The sequence below is a fragment of the Medicago sativa genome, chromosome 6 (assembly GCF_051527215.1).
Source record: "Medicago sativa cultivar Bolivia chromosome 6, Bolivia_mono, whole genome shotgun sequence".
NCBI classification, from domain to species: domain Eukaryota; kingdom Viridiplantae; phylum Streptophyta; class Magnoliopsida; order Fabales; family Fabaceae; genus Medicago; species Medicago sativa.
The window spans coordinates 60,987,207-61,004,063 of record NC_140754.1 but is presented as its reverse complement, the minus strand read 5'-3'; the positions used below and the strand labels follow the sequence as shown (position 1 = coordinate 61,004,063).

Genomic DNA, 16,857 nt, shown 5'->3' with positions numbered 1-16,857 from the left:
ACATTTAGAGTTGCCACAAGAATTGAAATATTTATTGATGTGACAATTTTAAATGTTTTGATTGGTTGTGTATGCAAAGTTGTTTTAGATCGTCAACCCTCACCATTAGACTCTTTAATAATAGTTTTGATTCTTTATTATTATTTTTTAAAAAATAAAAAGAGAATAACATTTTATAATTGCTTATATAATATTATCCAAACACTTCAATTTATGTAAGTACTTATTAGTGTAAACATCCAAACGAAAAAAGCTTATTGAGTACAAGCACTTATGATATAAGCTCTCATGTTATAAGCTCTAATGTTATAAGCATCTGTATAAGTTGTTTATCCAAACGGGGCTTTGGCGTTAAACATAATAGTCAAAGATTTTTTTGGCAAACGGAGGGAAAATTAAGGGACCAAAACATGAGTTTTATTAAGGCTTAACTGCACTTTTCGCCCCTTAAGTTTAGAAATGTTGCGATTTTGGCCCCCTTTTAAAAAAAAATGGCAATTTAGGCCCCTTTCGTTCCAAAATTGCTAAGAAGACGCCATGTGTCCCAAAAAAGGGGTCATAATCGCAACTTTTTGTAAACATAAGGAGTCAAAAGAGCATATTTCCCTAAATATGGGGGGTCAGTTTTGCCATTTTTTTTAATAGAGGATCAAAATCGCAACATTTTAAAACTTAGGGGGCGAAAATTGCAGTTTAGCCTTTTATTAATTATGGAACCAAAATGAAAACTTAAAATTAATTAAGGGATCAAGTGACCTATTAAGTCAAAAACCAACTATTAGATTCAAAGCTTTGTACAATATTTTTCCAAACAACCTTTAACTTTAAAATAGCTGTAAAACTAAAAATTACTAAGTAACCAAACAACTTTAACTTCTAACTTAAAGCCCTTAATTTTAGCTTTGTTTTGAAGTAGCTTTTAGACTGTAAAAAAGTTATTTTTGGATTCTATTTTTTGGCTAAAGGATGTAAAAAACAAATACAACTCTATTTTTTGAAGATGCAAAACTCTTAAAATAATTATTTTAAATTTTTCATTTATTTTTTTAAAAAAAATTAAAAAAACTATAACAATCAGCCTCTTTGTATTGTAAAAGATTGGATGTCCTTTTTTTTAACAAACATTCACGTAACAAACTCTCTCATTGCTTTCATCTTAAAGGTTTCGCCACTCATACAGTACGCACATAACAAACTCTCTCAAGGTTTTGCGCAAACGGCATCACTTTCTCTCTCTTCTTTCCCACTTTCACATTCTTTCCTCTATTTCTAGGTTTTCCTCTTCTTTTTCAATTCTCATCAAATATTACTATTATTGTTCGCTGCATTGCAATTTCTCTATGTTAGTTCTATTCTCTTCATCAACTACTCAACTTTGAAAACAAATTCATTCTTGTTCTGTTCATAGTTTTTTAGTGTGTTTTCCCCTATTTTGAGATATATTGATACATGTCTCGGTGTCCGTGTTAGTTTTCGACATGACTTGTGTCATTGAAGACTGCTGTGTCAGACACGAAACAAGTAATGATATAGAGTTGTTATTTTTTCGGAAATTCATAAATATTATGTCAATGTATTCTGGTATCAATGTTTCTATCTGTGCTTCATGGTTTGTGAGTTGAAAAATAAAAATGTCGTCTGTTTTTTTTTTTTAATTATTATTATCATCATCATCGTTATCATCATCATCATTATTCTTGTTTTTTGGTAGAAGAGCATTTACAAGCTTAGCTTTCTGAGATTTTTTTAGTATAGCTAATTTTTATTGTACTGAATTTATGCAGATGAGCATGGCCCTTAGTCTTAAAAAAGACGGGAAACAGATATGCGACATAAAGTGTCATAACCCTCCTACTAAATTGTATGGACTATATATTATCTTTGAAGAACTTGTTATGTTATTACCTGTATTTTGTGATCAGACTAAAAAAATTTAGTGTGCTCTATTTACTAAGGAGTATATTAACCTAATTTTCTTCGCAGGCCACGAGAATTGATCGTAGAATCATTTGTCAGAAAGGGAAAGCTAACTGATATTTCTGCATTGCCCCAATTCTCGGTAGCACCAGCTCCAAAGTGTTCACGTGACAAGGATGAGTGGGGAAAGTTTATGAATTTCCTTCACCCAAATGATATGGTATGAAATTATATTTTTCCAGCCTAAACAATTTTCTTTAGAAAATAATCTAAATTATACGTATGTATATCAAAACCGATTATGCGTCAAATAATGAGACAGAAGTCCAGTTATGGCATTTATAGTGGCTAATGATATACTGATATGATATGTTGTGGAAGTTCATGTGGCAATGTTTATTTATTTGATGGTTTAGTGTCTTTCTCACCATGTGTTCTAGTCATATTCTTGTTGTAAGTTAGAATATTACCCCTTTGTCAATAAACTATATATGTATTCGTAGAACGATATACAGCTACAAATTTACTTGACATTGCCGCGAATCTGTTTCCGGTGCTTAGTGATGTGCCAGCTATATTATCATTTACATATGCTGTAACTATAAAATTGTAGAAATTTAAAATTTATGTGCCAGATTTCTTAATCATGTTATTGTCTTCATCGTGTCCTTGTCTCTTGATTGTCATGATCACTGATATTTATGTGCCAGATTTCTTAATCATGTTATTGTCTGCATTGCTAATATTTATGGTATATCCATGATTAACAATTAGAATAAAACAAGTATATTTTCCCACATTGTTTTCGCTTTCTTCTTTTGAGTAATTGAACTAGAACCAATAAGACTGTTTTCCAGGTTGCTATTACAAGTTTTGAGCAGTACAAGTTTTACCTTTTGCCTCCTCCGATAGCATCTTCATCAAGCACAACTAATGTTGCATATCAAATAGACAGTACAAAAGATTGTGAATCAGGTTTGCCATCTACAGTTCACTGTTTTAATTCTTCTTTTATAACTAGTCAACGCAAATGGTATGAAAACATTACAAACATAATGATGCACATATATTCTTTAGGTTTATGGAATTATCAAGTTGTATTTTTAACGTTTGCCTTTGAAGTTGATTATCTTATTTGTAACTTTGGCTTGGAATACGGATTTTTTTTTTATGCATAAAAAAGAAGCATATGAAGATATTTATTAAAGCATATGAAAGTAATTGTAGTAGATGCTTCATTAACAGGTTCACACTTAGCTGAGGAATATGGTGAGCGGGTTACTAAAATTGCAAGAGGTTCATCGAATGGAGATGTCAGCTCCTCACATCCTAAGTTTCGTCCTAGGGAAGATCGTCCATTTCATTTTACATCTGAAACTGGTGGCGGAATTCAATCACGTGTGATGGAGGATAGACTGCCTGAGAAAAATTCCATAATAATAGACCCAAGTTACCTGAAAACTCTTGGCCAAGCTCACTCTAGTTGGCTTTTTGGTGGAATAGCCGAGCTAGTGGATAATTCAAGGGATGCGAAAGCAACAAAGTAAGTTTATGTTATTTTTCTACAACTGTTGTCTTGTTTATGCCTTGTAAGGAAAAATGCCATCAATAATGTTTATTTTTCTAACATTTAGAATTTCTCTTGGTAAGCCTTTTGGTTTGAGGCTGAAAATTTTATGGAATATCAATAAATTTATCAATCTTCACACCTTTAACTTGTTTCTTCACTAGTAGTTATTTGTGATTGTCGGTGACTGTTTTTACAATAAAACTTGTGAATGGCTGTGATTTAAGTACTGCGTTGTTGAAAGATTTTGGTTCTTTTGATGATAAAAACAAGAATTAAAATGTAAGAAGAAATGCAAGCAGTTGAAATTACAAATTTTTAGATAAAAAAGAAATGTAAGTATGGTGAATAGCATATTTAGAGTTTCCATTCTTATCGATGTAATTGGACAGTGGACACTATATACTTATTATTCCTTTGATGTTGATGCAATAGGATGGATATTTTTGTTGAAATGATAAAGATGAAAAAGTCTGGGAAGGATGTACCTATGCTGTCACTAATTGACGATGGTCAAGGGATGAACCATGACGAAATTGTGAGAATGGTGTCTCTTGGTCATAAACAAGCTGATTACGAAGACAAGGATCATATTGGTAGATATGGTGTTGGATTCAAGGTAGTGTTCTTCGCATGCTCTTTTTTTTTTTTTTTTGCCTAAATGGCTTTTATCTTCTATGTCGTGTTTAGTCAATATAATTTTCATGGACTGATGCATATTCAAATAGTTGGAGGCTGTTATTTGGTTTGGCATTTGATTAAATTCTCTTCGTTATGTAGTTTATTTCTCCTCTAGTCTCGATTATAAACAGAATTATTCACTTTTTTTTTTCTCTCAAATATAAGCAATCTTCAACTATAATATATCTTTGGTCACACTTGCTTCTTATGAAATTTTGAATTTTTGTTCAATTACGTTCCCCCAACAATAGACAGGAGCAATGAGGCTTGGCAGAGATGTTCTTGTTCTAACCCAGACTGCTAGTTCAAGATCTATAGCTTTTCTTTCACAATCGCTGAATGAAGGAAATAGTGTACGTCACACAACCTGTATTTTCTTTTAATTACACAAAAGACATAAGTGATGACACTTTGTGTTGAACTATTGTTTAAATTTCTATTGTATCTTTTATTTAAATGTTTTATATTTTATTGTAGAATATAGTTATTCCCATAGTTAGTTACTGCCGGCAAGGACAACAAATGGAGGTGGATACAAAATCTCAGTCTGAGACTTTGGCAAAACACAATTTGAAAGCAATTCAGGATAACTCACCATTTAATAAGTTTCTTATTGGTGAAAAGGCAGCGATGTTTTGCGGTCGTACGGGAACTCAAATATATATCTGGAATTTAGATAAATGGGGTTCAGAGTATTGCCTAGAGTGGCATGATGGGTTGAAAGGTGGGAGTTCTTTTCACCAAGGAGACATTTTCATCCGCAGCAAAAGGAGTCGTGCTCGTATAGGCCAAGTTAATCAAAAGGTTTGGTATTTCTTTTTCTTTTGAGATGATTGAAACTATATCCACTTTTTTCATATTTCTTTTGGCTTCAGGTTCCTTTGGATTACTCATTACGAGCATATTTGGAAGTCATTTTCTTAGTTCCACGAATGAAGATACACGTTCAAGGGAAACTGGTAATTCCATTTACGAAAGTTTCAAGTAGTCAGTTGAACCAGAGTGAATATTTTTCTATAACTTTTTGATTTATCTTTTTAGGTTAAAAGTCGACCGCTGGCAAATTTCCTTACCAGTACTGTTATCATAACTGATGAGATCTTGGGAAGACCGGTTGAATTAATTTTAGGATATAGTCAATTAGAATGGGATCAAGCAAATGGTGGAGTATTTTTGTATTGGCATGGTCGCTTAATCGAGGTAAATATCTAGTCCCTGTGGTGTATATTTTTATATTAAGGGGCTTGAAATCCATTGTTACACTTTGGTATGTCATGTAGCCTGATCAAGACATTAAACTCAAGATCTTGTGATTGATTAAAAACCATTCAAATGTAGCTGGGATACTTAAGAATATGTAGATATTGGATTTGTGGGTTTTATTTATCCCTAAGTTAGCATTTTGGGAGAAGTAGAGACTTTTGTTACTAAAAGGTCGCTTGAATGGGGTGGTTCTTACGGAGGGTGAAGATAGGTGGTATTGGAATCTGGGTAAGGAGGGAGTTTTCTCTGTCAAAACGTGTTACTCGTTGATCCAAAACTTGAGGCTTATGGACGGAGGTTTGAGTTTTGAGGAAGAGGTTGTTTTCCGGGAAATTTGGAAATGTAAGGCGCCGGCAAAGGTTGTGGCTTTTTCGTGGACTTTGTTTCTTGATAGAATTCCGACAAAGGTTAATCTTGCAATAAGAAGGCTTTTGGAGGAGGACGAGTCTAAGCGGTGTGTGTTTTGCGGGAGTCAAGACGAATCGGCGTTACATCTTTTCCTTCATTGTGATATGATTTCTAAACTTTGGCGGGAGGTGATGAATTGGTTGAACTTTAATTTTATATCTCCCCCAAATTTATTCATTCATGCTATTTGTTGGACTAGGGAGGTGAGTGCTAATAATCTTAGACGAGGGGCGTGGTTGATTTGGCAAGCGGTGGTTTGGGTCGTTTGGAAAACTCGGAATAATCGGATTTTTAACAAAAAGATTATTGACATTACGAGTGGTGTTGGAACCCTCGCTTTTGCCTCGGTGGTTGACTTCGTTTGGTGGTTTCAGGTGATTTTTTGACTAATTCTGTTCGGGGCTGTCTGTACCGAGGTTTCCATTTTATTTCCTCCCTGTAGAACTTCTGTTTTGGTGCTGAATTCTGCTGTATTTCGGCTGTTATGCGGCTGTGATGGTTCTGTTTTTAGGGAGATTTATTGTTCTTTCCCTGCTTTGTTCAGGATACAGGGCCTGGCGTTTGTATCTGTTCTGCCCAAGTCTTTCTCATCTTGAAATGACTATGTTGGCTTTTAATATATATTGGCTGTTCAAAAAAAAAGAACAAACTATGCCCTATCTTGTTCCACTTTTAGAACACAAAAGAACAAATATTTTCTCTCTTTTTTTTATTGTTTGTTCTAAAAATGTATCCATTCAAGACATTGTCTTTTTGTTTTAAAATGTAAATTAAAGTATTTATTATTTTTCAGTTTCCTCCTTATTTAAAATTTTAAATTTTCGTACTATTTTTTCTTTACCTTTATAGGCTTACAAGAGAGTTGGTGGCATGATTCATAGTGCAGATGTGGGTCGGGGTGTAATTGGTGTCATGGATGTGACCAATTTAATGGTATGTACCCTCTCTTTGCATTAACTCCACTACGATATTATTTTCGGATTGATTTACATGTATGGAAAATGCTAGATACAGCGAAATACATGTTCCCGAATAATCAATTGATTAGTACTTATCCCATAATCAATTGTTGTTTTCATTTTCACAACAATTGAACTCAAGAACTGTACTTCCATTTTGGGATAGGATGAACAGGATGGTCGTGTGTGGGTGCACAACAACAAGCAAGGGTTCCAAGATTGTGAGGCATATGCATGTCTTGAGCAGTGGCTTGGGAAAAAAACAGATGAATATTGGGACAAAAATTTTGATTCACTTAGTTTGGTAAAACTTTTCATTTAATTTTAACACCATTTATGAAAGATCGTCAAATTCTTGTTATTCCTTTAGGCCTCTTATTCTTTATTTACCTGGGAAGTTTGTTGAAATTTACTTTATTTCTTCCTTAGGAGAAGGAGGATAATTGTGTCTACAAACCAGATTGTGAGTGGGTGCAATGTGACAAATGCAGAAAGTGGAGAATGTTACCTCCCACCTTTGACAGCCGAAAATTGCCTATGCAATGGTATGCTAATATATATTTCACATTCATATTTCTGTTTGATTAAATGGTGACTAGTTATTTATTGATTGACTGTGTTAGCAATATTTTCTCTAACTCATTTATCTAAATTCATATGGCTTGAATTGAATCTGAACATTTCCATGTATTTACGTATTCATACATGATACTCTCAAACTAATCTAACAATACACACCCCTCACAAACAACGTTGTCCTCAAGGATGCGGTCTACTAGCTTTAGATGTTTGGGTTCAGCAAGTTCCTTGTCTCTTGAAATACTGTTTAGCTTCGATATGAATAAATTTTCTGATTTTAATAAAATCAAACGAAACATTGCCATTTTCTCAGACTCTATTAATTTCATTGAACCCTAGAACTCTAATGGTTGCACATGGTCAATTTCATCATAAAGGAAATGAAAAATTTCAAACCACCGCCAGAGGTTTGGTATTGACATGAAAGTTGCAAAAGTTAGAGTGCAGAATTTCCCTTCCAATGTCAGAATCACCCAAAACCTGATTGTTAATTCTTGGATATTGCCATTTTTTATTTGAGTCGTAGCAAGTTAGTATCCATGCATGCATCAGTAGCTCAAGTAACATTGAAACCATAATTTCTTTATGAATATAATATTTGTTAATATGAAAGGAAGAAATAACAATATCAACGAAAGAAAATATGATTCTATGTTTTGTGGGTTAGTTTATTCTGAACTCTTTGCCATTTTAGGTTCTGTTATATGGGGCCTTTCAAAGGTAAATGTGCAGATGCTGAACAGAAGGTGAAGCCTGGCATTGTCTCTATTTCCACAAAGCGATTAGCATATGATTGAATGTCGAAGGATTCTCATAGCAGAAGGTAAATTTGAAGTTGTGCCTTTCAAATATTCATCTTACACTTGCAAATGGGGTCGGTACCATTTATATTTTAGACTATTGAATGCTTTTGATTATGGTATCACAAGTCTATACATTTTAGTGTTGGATGAGTTTTAGAATCTAGATGGCATAAAATATATCTACCAGACCTATAGCTAATGCTTTAGACCTATAGCTAATGGTCGGGTTAGGATGGAAATCATAGGGTTCTCTTTATTTTTTTGGTGGTGGCCGGGGTTTGAACTCCGAACCTTGCATATATTATACATTGTCCTTACCAAGTGGGCTAAGCTCACAAGGACATAGAGTTCTCTTTTAAGTTGACATTCAATGTTTCTTTGATAGATAGTTTCATATCAAATTTGGTCATCAAAGATTTTTGAAGAAAGAACTCATTGTTTTGAAGTCTTCAAAGTATTATTGCTTTTGTGTTCTTCAAAGTACAAGTTGACATTTCTTGTCGAGATAAATAAATAGTACATATTTTCTTTAATTGTGTTTTTAATTTGTGAGCATTACAATATATTTCATCAAGATTTCATTTTCAATTCCTATGACTTCAATCTAACAAAGTATGGATGGTTTGTATTACATCTAGACCCCACCCTTCTAATTATTGATGGTGCGCAGTGTGTGCATTTTGTAAACTTTTAACATAGCAAATTCAGATCCTACTCATCCAAAAAAATGAATTTGTTAATATTGTAATCATTTACGAGATGGAGATGTGGATTTTTACACAATTTTTGCACAAACTTGTTGAGTAATTTTTCCTGAAGTTTGAAAAAAAAGAGTCATGGGATTTATTATTTTGCAGACGAAAAGTTATGAGTTCTATTTATTATCGACCCTTGAATCTTAGTTTGTGAATTTGGTTGCGTTTTCTTATGCTGGAATTTTTTGATTCTTGGTATAAAGTTAGGAGATGAATAGGCGAAGAAGATGAAGTTGGTATTAAGGTTATGGGAATTTTTTAGGTTCTGGGTTTCAGAACTAGCTTGTTTTGATGATGGTTTTTTTTTTTAATTATTTTTCTTTAAAAGAAAGATAGGAAGAAAACCAAATCATCCGATGTTGTTGCGAGTATATTGTAAACTTTTGTGTGCTTCTGAAATTCAACCATTAATCATTAATCCTAAAAGACGCCGATAGGAGCTAATGCTTGTTAACAAGAGGGACAAGTTTGATGGATAGAAGTAAATTTAAAGGATCTAATCATAACAGGTATTAGTTATATGAACAAAATGGAACTACTAAAGTAATTAAGGGATCAAATATATAATTTATCCAACTTTGTATTTACTTATCTTCTACAACGAATATATTATAATTTGTTACTTCAATACTGTCATTGTTTATTTCTTCAACTCTGCTACAACCCCACCACTACAAAATATCATTTTCCTGGTATCTTAACCTTATGTCTGAATACAATAGGAGTAGAAAATCAAAGGAAAGGGAAAAGAGAAACGAAAAATTGAGAAGGGAAATAGAGGGATGTAACAATATAGATAAGAGGAGTAACAATTATTCTTCTCTATACCATTCCCCTCAATCTACAATATTAAACCCCACTTTTTAAATATCATTGAAACACAACTCACGACAAAAAACAATAGCAATAAAAGAAAACAATAATTTCTTTTAAAAACACCAAGGAATCATGCATAAGTCATTTCTTTTTCTTTTAAAAATATTCACCATCCATGAAAACGAAGCAGGAGGGCGCAGATACTACGAGTTCCAATATCCCTCGAGGAAACCGGGATGACTCGTTTGCCTGCGTATACCATATAGGTGGAGCATCTTGGGAGTTAACACTTAAATAAAATCTAAGTCGTTAATTTTTATTAGAGGATCATAATTTAAGCCTTGCAACTCTCACCCTAATTAATTCCCCTCACTCAAAATCCTCACATGCGAAAGTGATATGGGATTGCAATGGAGGATCTACAAAAAAAAAAAAAAAAAAAACTTGAAAATCAAAATCAATAATGAAAAGAAATAAACATGGTTGGCATTTCAACCAACTGATGAAGCCTGAAGTCGTGAAGAAGAGGTCCAACCATTTTGTGAAGCGATAGATGTGGGGACAAAAAACAGCCTCTTGTGTAAAACAATAGGGTAAGGTTGCGTACAAACCCCAAATGGTGGGTCCCCTTCTCGAACCCTACGTATGCGGGAGGTTTAGTGCACCGGGTTGCCCTTTTATAGATATGGGGACAAAAACAACCCAATTGTGAGGTACAAGAAGAAGAATGGGAGAGGGAGATAGAGAAGCAAGATTCAAGCTATAGGGGAACGGAAACCTCTTTGGTAAAGGTGAAAAGGCAGGATCAATAAAAAGAAAAATAAAGAACACATCAGGGCGACAAAGATATTTTCATGGAAATTGTTATGACTTTAATATGTTAAGCGACATGGTACAAATACAAACAACAAAGATCCTATGCCAAATCATGAAGTTTATCATCATCAAGATCAAAGGGTTCAGACTCTGCTACAATTACATACAACAGACGTTCACTCTGCATTAATGTAACACATGATTCAGACTCTGCTAGAAGAACGACATTCATATTGTGTTGGTTTTTTCAAACTTTTTGTAAGTGTTTCACTGGTTAGATTCTGAATGTGTGCAGAGTCTGATTCGGGTTTTGAGTGCAACGGATTAAATTAAACACAGAGAGAAAGAGAGACGCGTAGAAATTATATTTGTTCCTCCTAAAAATCAGTAGTAGTCTAGTCTTGTTGCACTTCCAAGATATTTTCACTATAATTACTAAAAATTACAAATGCTCAAGAACAAAAGCAAGAGACTTATAATGCTCAATCACAACAGAAAGAGACTTCTTACAATCTAAGTTAATCAAATAAAAGATTGTTTGGTTTTATACTTGATATAAAATTAGAGTTGTAAATAATTACAAAACATATAAGATTCGTAAGACTTTACATTTTCTAAGATATGAATTAGGGAAGAAATTCTTAAATGTTTTTATGCTTTTAAATTTGACTTAGTAAGGGCATTTGTATAAATTGTAAAGTTTTGTTAATTTCTTCAAGTCTTCATCTCCTTATATAGAGAAGAATTGGTAAGACGCTAGAGTTTGTGAGCGCATTAAGAGTCCTTGAGAAGCTTTCAAATCAAGACATTGGAATATTTCCTGAAATGTTAATGTTGTTTGAAAAGACATTTGAAAATCATTGTTGCAATTAGAATTATTTGTTTCATTCCTTTTGTCCTTAGAGTTTTGACTTAGAGCGTGATTCAGGAGAAGAAAAAGTGTACTTGGTTAGATCCTGAAAGTGTCCCTTCTCAGAAGAAGACAAAGATAATGTGGCTTTTAAGTCCTCATAGTCTGGATAACGCAGAGTCAGGATGACTCGGATTCTGGGTGACTCAAAGTTTGATGATCTAGAGTTTAGCCTTCAATAGCTTCTAGGTGGATTCTTCATTTATAATGACATGTTGACTTCAAATTGACCTTTTTCCAGATCTTCTATAAGGTCGTTATCTTCTCCCATGCTTTGGATGCTCTCATATATGTTCAGACCTTGATAAATTTTAACTTATGGTCCTGCACACCTAAACATAAATTATCATATCTAATTGTTCTTCAATACTTTGTTATCATCAAAACTTTAGAGACATTATACAAATCCAAGTTTGTTCCAACAGGTTATTATTAAATTATAAGTTGATGAAACTTTTCAAAAGTTGAAAGAGGCTGGAAGAGCACCACTTGAAGTTAGGTGAGAAGCATTGAAGATTTGATTGGTTGAGGTGCTGCATCATATGAACTTAGATGCAATAAGAAACAACCATCAGAGGCAGTTACCAGTTGTCAGGACACCAATCGTAGTTGATGTAATTCCAGAAGCTTGTGACTTCCCTCCTTTAGAGGATGATTCTAAGTGTCTACATCTAATATCTAGGTAGTTCATCACTAGTAAGGCTATTATCGAAGGCACTTTTGCTCCTACGTTTGACTGCATTTAAGGAAGGGATCATAATTGAGTTTGCTGCTCATAAAGAAAAGCAGGAAGCCATGACAACTAAGCAAGATGCAATGGATTCAAAGATCGATGCTCAGATTGTTAAGCTGGATGAAATGGATGATAAGTTATCACAGATGTGGAACCTGTGAGGGAACAAGAACCCTTAGGCTTTGTTTGGGAGTTTGGAGGGGAGAGGAGGGGAGGGTTTTGGAAAAAAGGAATGAGTAAGTGGAAGAAATAAAAGATATTAGGAGGAGAGGGCTTTGGAGATTAATTTTTTACTCATAATAAAAAATCCCCCTCATTTGGGAGAACTCAAAAATTGTATTGGGGGAGGGTTTTGGGGGGTTATGGAGGGTTTATATGAATTTTTCAAATCCAATCTATGTTGTTATTATATTCTTAAAATTAAAAGTATATTAATCATAAGTATTAGTTTATCATTCTCTAAAAAACTGTTCTTTCAAAAAATGTGAATTTTTTGTCCATTTTTCTATATATTTCCAACCCCGCAAAGCCCTCCCCTCCCTTCCCCTCCAAACTCCCAAACAAAGCCTTAGGATTTTATTTTATTTATCATCCCTTTTCTTTTGCACAAGTTTGTGTACCTTTAATCAACAATTTAACTTGGATGAATATTTTTCTCATATTTTGTTATTTTTTGGAAAGGGGGAATAAGATTACTAATTTAATTTTATTCCCCCATTTTATCCATTACAATTTAATTTTAAACCAACAGAAAATCAATATCAATAATGAAGAGAAAAAAAAATAGTTGGCTTTTCAACCAACTTAAGTCTGAAGTCGTGAAGAAGAGAACCAACCATTTTGTAAAGAGATAGATGTGGGGGCCAAAAACAACCCAATTGTGAGGTACAACAAGAATAATGAGAGAGGGAGATAGACAAACAAGATTCAAGCTATAGGGGAAAAAAGGGAAGGGAAACATGGGGAAAAAAAGGGAAGGGAAACCTCTTTTTGGTAAAGATGAAAAGGCAGAATCAATGAAAAGAAAAATAAAGAACACATCAAGGGGACAAAGATATGTTCATGGAAATTGCTACGACTTTAATATGTTAAGTAACATGGTACAAATACAAACAACAAAGATCATATGCCAATTCGTGAAGTTTATCATCATCAAGATGATAGGGTTCAGACTCTACTACAAATACATTCAACAGAGGATCACTCTACATTATTGTAAAACAAGATTCAGACTCTGCTAGAAGAACGACATTCATATGTGAGGAACACTCTGCTAAGAGGGATATGAAGGTGATAAAAACACAAGGTGGGGAGTTGAATTGTGTTGGTTTTTTCAAACTTTTTCTAGGTGTTTCATTAGTTAGAGTATGAATGGGTTCATAGTCTTACTCGGGTTTTGAGTGCAACGGATTAAATTAAACACAAAGAGAAAGAGAGACACATAGGAATTATATTTGTTCCTCCTACAAACCAGTAGTAGTCTAGTCTTGTTGCACTTCCAACATATATTCAATATAATCACTAAAGATTACAAATGCCCAAACACATAAGCAAGAGACTTAATTCCACATGCTCAAGCACACAAGCAAGAGACTTCTAATGCTCAATCACAAATGAAAGAGACTTCTTAAAATCTAACTTAATCAAATAAAAGATTGTTTGGTTTTATACTTGATATACAATCAGAGTTGTAAATAATAACAAAACAAATCAGATTCTTAAGACTTTAAAGTTTCTAAGATATAAGTAAGAAATTGTTAACCTTTTTTATGCTTTTGAGTTTAACTGAGTAAGGGAATTTGTATAAATTTTAGAGTCTTGTTAATTTCTTCAAGTCTTCATCTCCTTATATAGAGAAGAATTTTAAGATGTTGGAGAGTGTGAGCGCATTAAGAGTCTTGAGAAGCTTTCAATTCAAGATGTTGGAATATTGTCTGAAATGCTTAATGTGGTTTGAAAAAACATTTGAAAATCATTGTTGCAATTAGAATTATCTATTTCATTACTTTTTTTTTCTTAGAGTTTAGACTTAGCACGTAATTCATAAGAAGAAAAATTGTACTTGGTTAGATCCTAAAAGCGACCCTTCTCAGAAGAACACAAAGATGACGTGGCTTCTAAGTTCTCAGAGTCTGGATAACTCAGAGGCTGAATGATTCAGAGTCTGGCCTTCAATAGCTTCTGGATGGATTCTTCACTTCTGATGACATGTTGATTTCTGATTGAACTTTTTCCAGATCTTCTATCAGGCCGTTAGCTTCTCTTGTGCTTTAGATGCTCTTTATATGTTTAGACCTTGATATATTTTAATCAATGGTCCTACACACTTAAACATATGTTAACATATCTAACTCTTCTTCAATACTTTGTTATCATCAAAACTTAATAGGCATTGTACAAATCCAATTTTGTTCCAACCTGATATTATTAAAGTAGAAGTTGATGAAGCTTTTCACAAGTTGAATGAGGCTGGTATAGCACCACTTGAAGTTAGTTGAGAATCATTGATGATTTGATTGGCTAAGGTGTTTCATCATATGAACTTAGCTACAATAAGAAGCAACGATCAGAGGCAGTTAATAGTTGTCAGGCCACCAACCAAAGTTGATATAATTCCAAAAGCCTATGTCTTCCCTCCTTTAGAGGATGATCCTAAGTGTCTACATCTAACAGCTAGGAAGTTCATCACCAGCAAGGCTACTATGGAAGGCACTTTTGTTGCTACGTTTGAGTATGAGGCTTTTAAGGCAAGGATCAGATAAGAGTTTGCTGCTCAAAAGGAATAGCAAAAAGCCATGACAGCTAACCAAGATGCAATGGATTTGAAGATCGATGCTTGGATTGTTAAGCTGGATGAAATGGATGATAAGTTATCTCAGATGTGGAACCTATGAGGGAACAAGAACCCTTAGGATTTTATTTTATTTATCCCTTTTCTTTTGCACAAGTTTTTGTTACTTTACTCAACAGTTTAACTTGCAATGAATATTTTTCTCACAATTTGTTATATTTTTGAATGGGGGAGTAAGTGTAGTACTTGAATTTTATTTTAATATACTATAAATTGTTTAATTTTGCAGAAGATATATTTCACTGCTTCAGATAATTTAATTTTTCTTATTTAGAATTAATTAATTAACATGGTCAAGACTTAGGGTGAGCTTACAAACCTCACCATGTGGCTTTTTAGACTTAGGGGGAGCTTACAAATTTCACTGTATGGCTACTTAGACTTAAAGGGAGATTACAAACCTCGTTCTCTATTGTTTCCATGTTAATTAATGGAAAAAAAAAATCTTGAGAATACATATGATTGTCATCATCAAAAAATGGGGAGATTGTTGAACCAAAATGGGTTTTAAACAATGCCTCTGACGTTTTCACGATAACAAAGTATTAAAGAACAATTGTATTTGCTAATGTATATTCAAGTGTGCAGGACCATATAAATAAATTTTGACTCTTAAAGTCAAGTTTTTGTTTTGAAATATCAAGACTTTGGACGCATAAGAAAGCATCTGAAGCAACAGAGAAGCTATTGTTACTTGGAACAAGATCTAAATAAAGGTTGAACACAAATTCAACACTTTAATCATAAAAAAGGAACTTTGCTAAGAAGCCTCTGATGGAATCAAGACTCTAAAGTCTTAAGCCTTTGTCATCATCTGAAGGAAGGTTGCTTTCAGACTCTGAGTTGTACAGTTTTTCTTAATCTTGTAACCATGTAGAGAAACAAAGAAGAAAATTAAATGACAAAGGGAATGCAACAAATCATTCTATTAGAAGCAAAATATTTTCGAATGACTGCTCAACGACATTATCCATTTCAGAAAAAGTTTAAACGTAACTGATAAAGTTTCTCAAGGATTTATTTGATGTGTTGTCACTTCTTCAATAATGGCTCTCTCATTCTCTCCTACATAGGGACCAGAGCATGTAAAGAAATATGAAGACTTCTATTATTTTACAATTGACCTTGCTTTGTCAAATTATATAGCGTGCAAACTCTTAGAAAAATTCTTACAAACTTTCAATCTTACAATTTCTTAAGTGTTCAGATGTCATTTGCACTTTAACTTTCTTACACCTCTGATTGTATCTCAAGTGTAAACATAATCTCATTTATTTGTTAACTTCTGATTGTAGAAGTCATCTTGTGTGACGCATAGGAAGTCTTTTATTATGTGTTTGAGCAAATTGTAATCTTATGTGATTATTGTGAAAAATCTATTGGAAGTGCGAGGAGATTGGACTAACATCAGATTGTTAGGGGAACCAAAATAATTTGCTTGTGTCGTCTCTTTCCATGTCTCTCGCTATCTTCGTGTTTAATTTTCAAAAAATCTTAATATGCCAAGGATAGGACTCGAATCTTCGTGTTTAATTTGATTTCTCTACATACTCTGTTTCAGACTGAACTATTTTTAATAAAACTTAAGAAAGGGTTTTTGTAAAAGTCATCACAATTCATCCTCCTTCCTTGTGTTTTTCTCACCTTCAATAATAAGGTTTTAATATGCATGACTAGGGAATGGCAACCAAAATTGACTGCCATTAAAGAATCCTAAAACCTCAACAATCTAAGCATCAACAGCATGTTTGGGAAGCTCGAGAAACATGGGCATGAAATCACAGGGTTGAAAGAAAGTG

General features: G+C 33.5%; 1 protein-coding gene across 1 annotated transcript; it reads left to right on the top strand.

The window, feature by feature from the left end:
• The first annotated feature begins 1,783 nt into the window (after positions 1-1,783).
• On the top strand, positions 1,784-8,710 carry LOC146916066 (uncharacterized). The gene is made up of 13 exons (XM_085718250.1): positions 1,784-1,861; positions 1,984-2,137; positions 2,775-2,892; positions 3,163-3,460; positions 3,920-4,103; positions 4,417-4,518; positions 4,643-4,969; positions 5,041-5,124; positions 5,207-5,365; positions 6,686-6,769; positions 6,962-7,099; positions 7,225-7,340; positions 8,069-8,710. Exons 1-13 carry the CDS (start codon positions 1,785-1,787, stop codon positions 8,169-8,171), a joined length of 1,944 nt encoding a protein of 647 aa, XP_085574376.1. The 5' UTR covers position 1,784; the 3' UTR covers positions 8,172-8,710.
• The last annotated feature ends 8,147 nt before the right edge of the window (positions 8,711-16,857 follow it).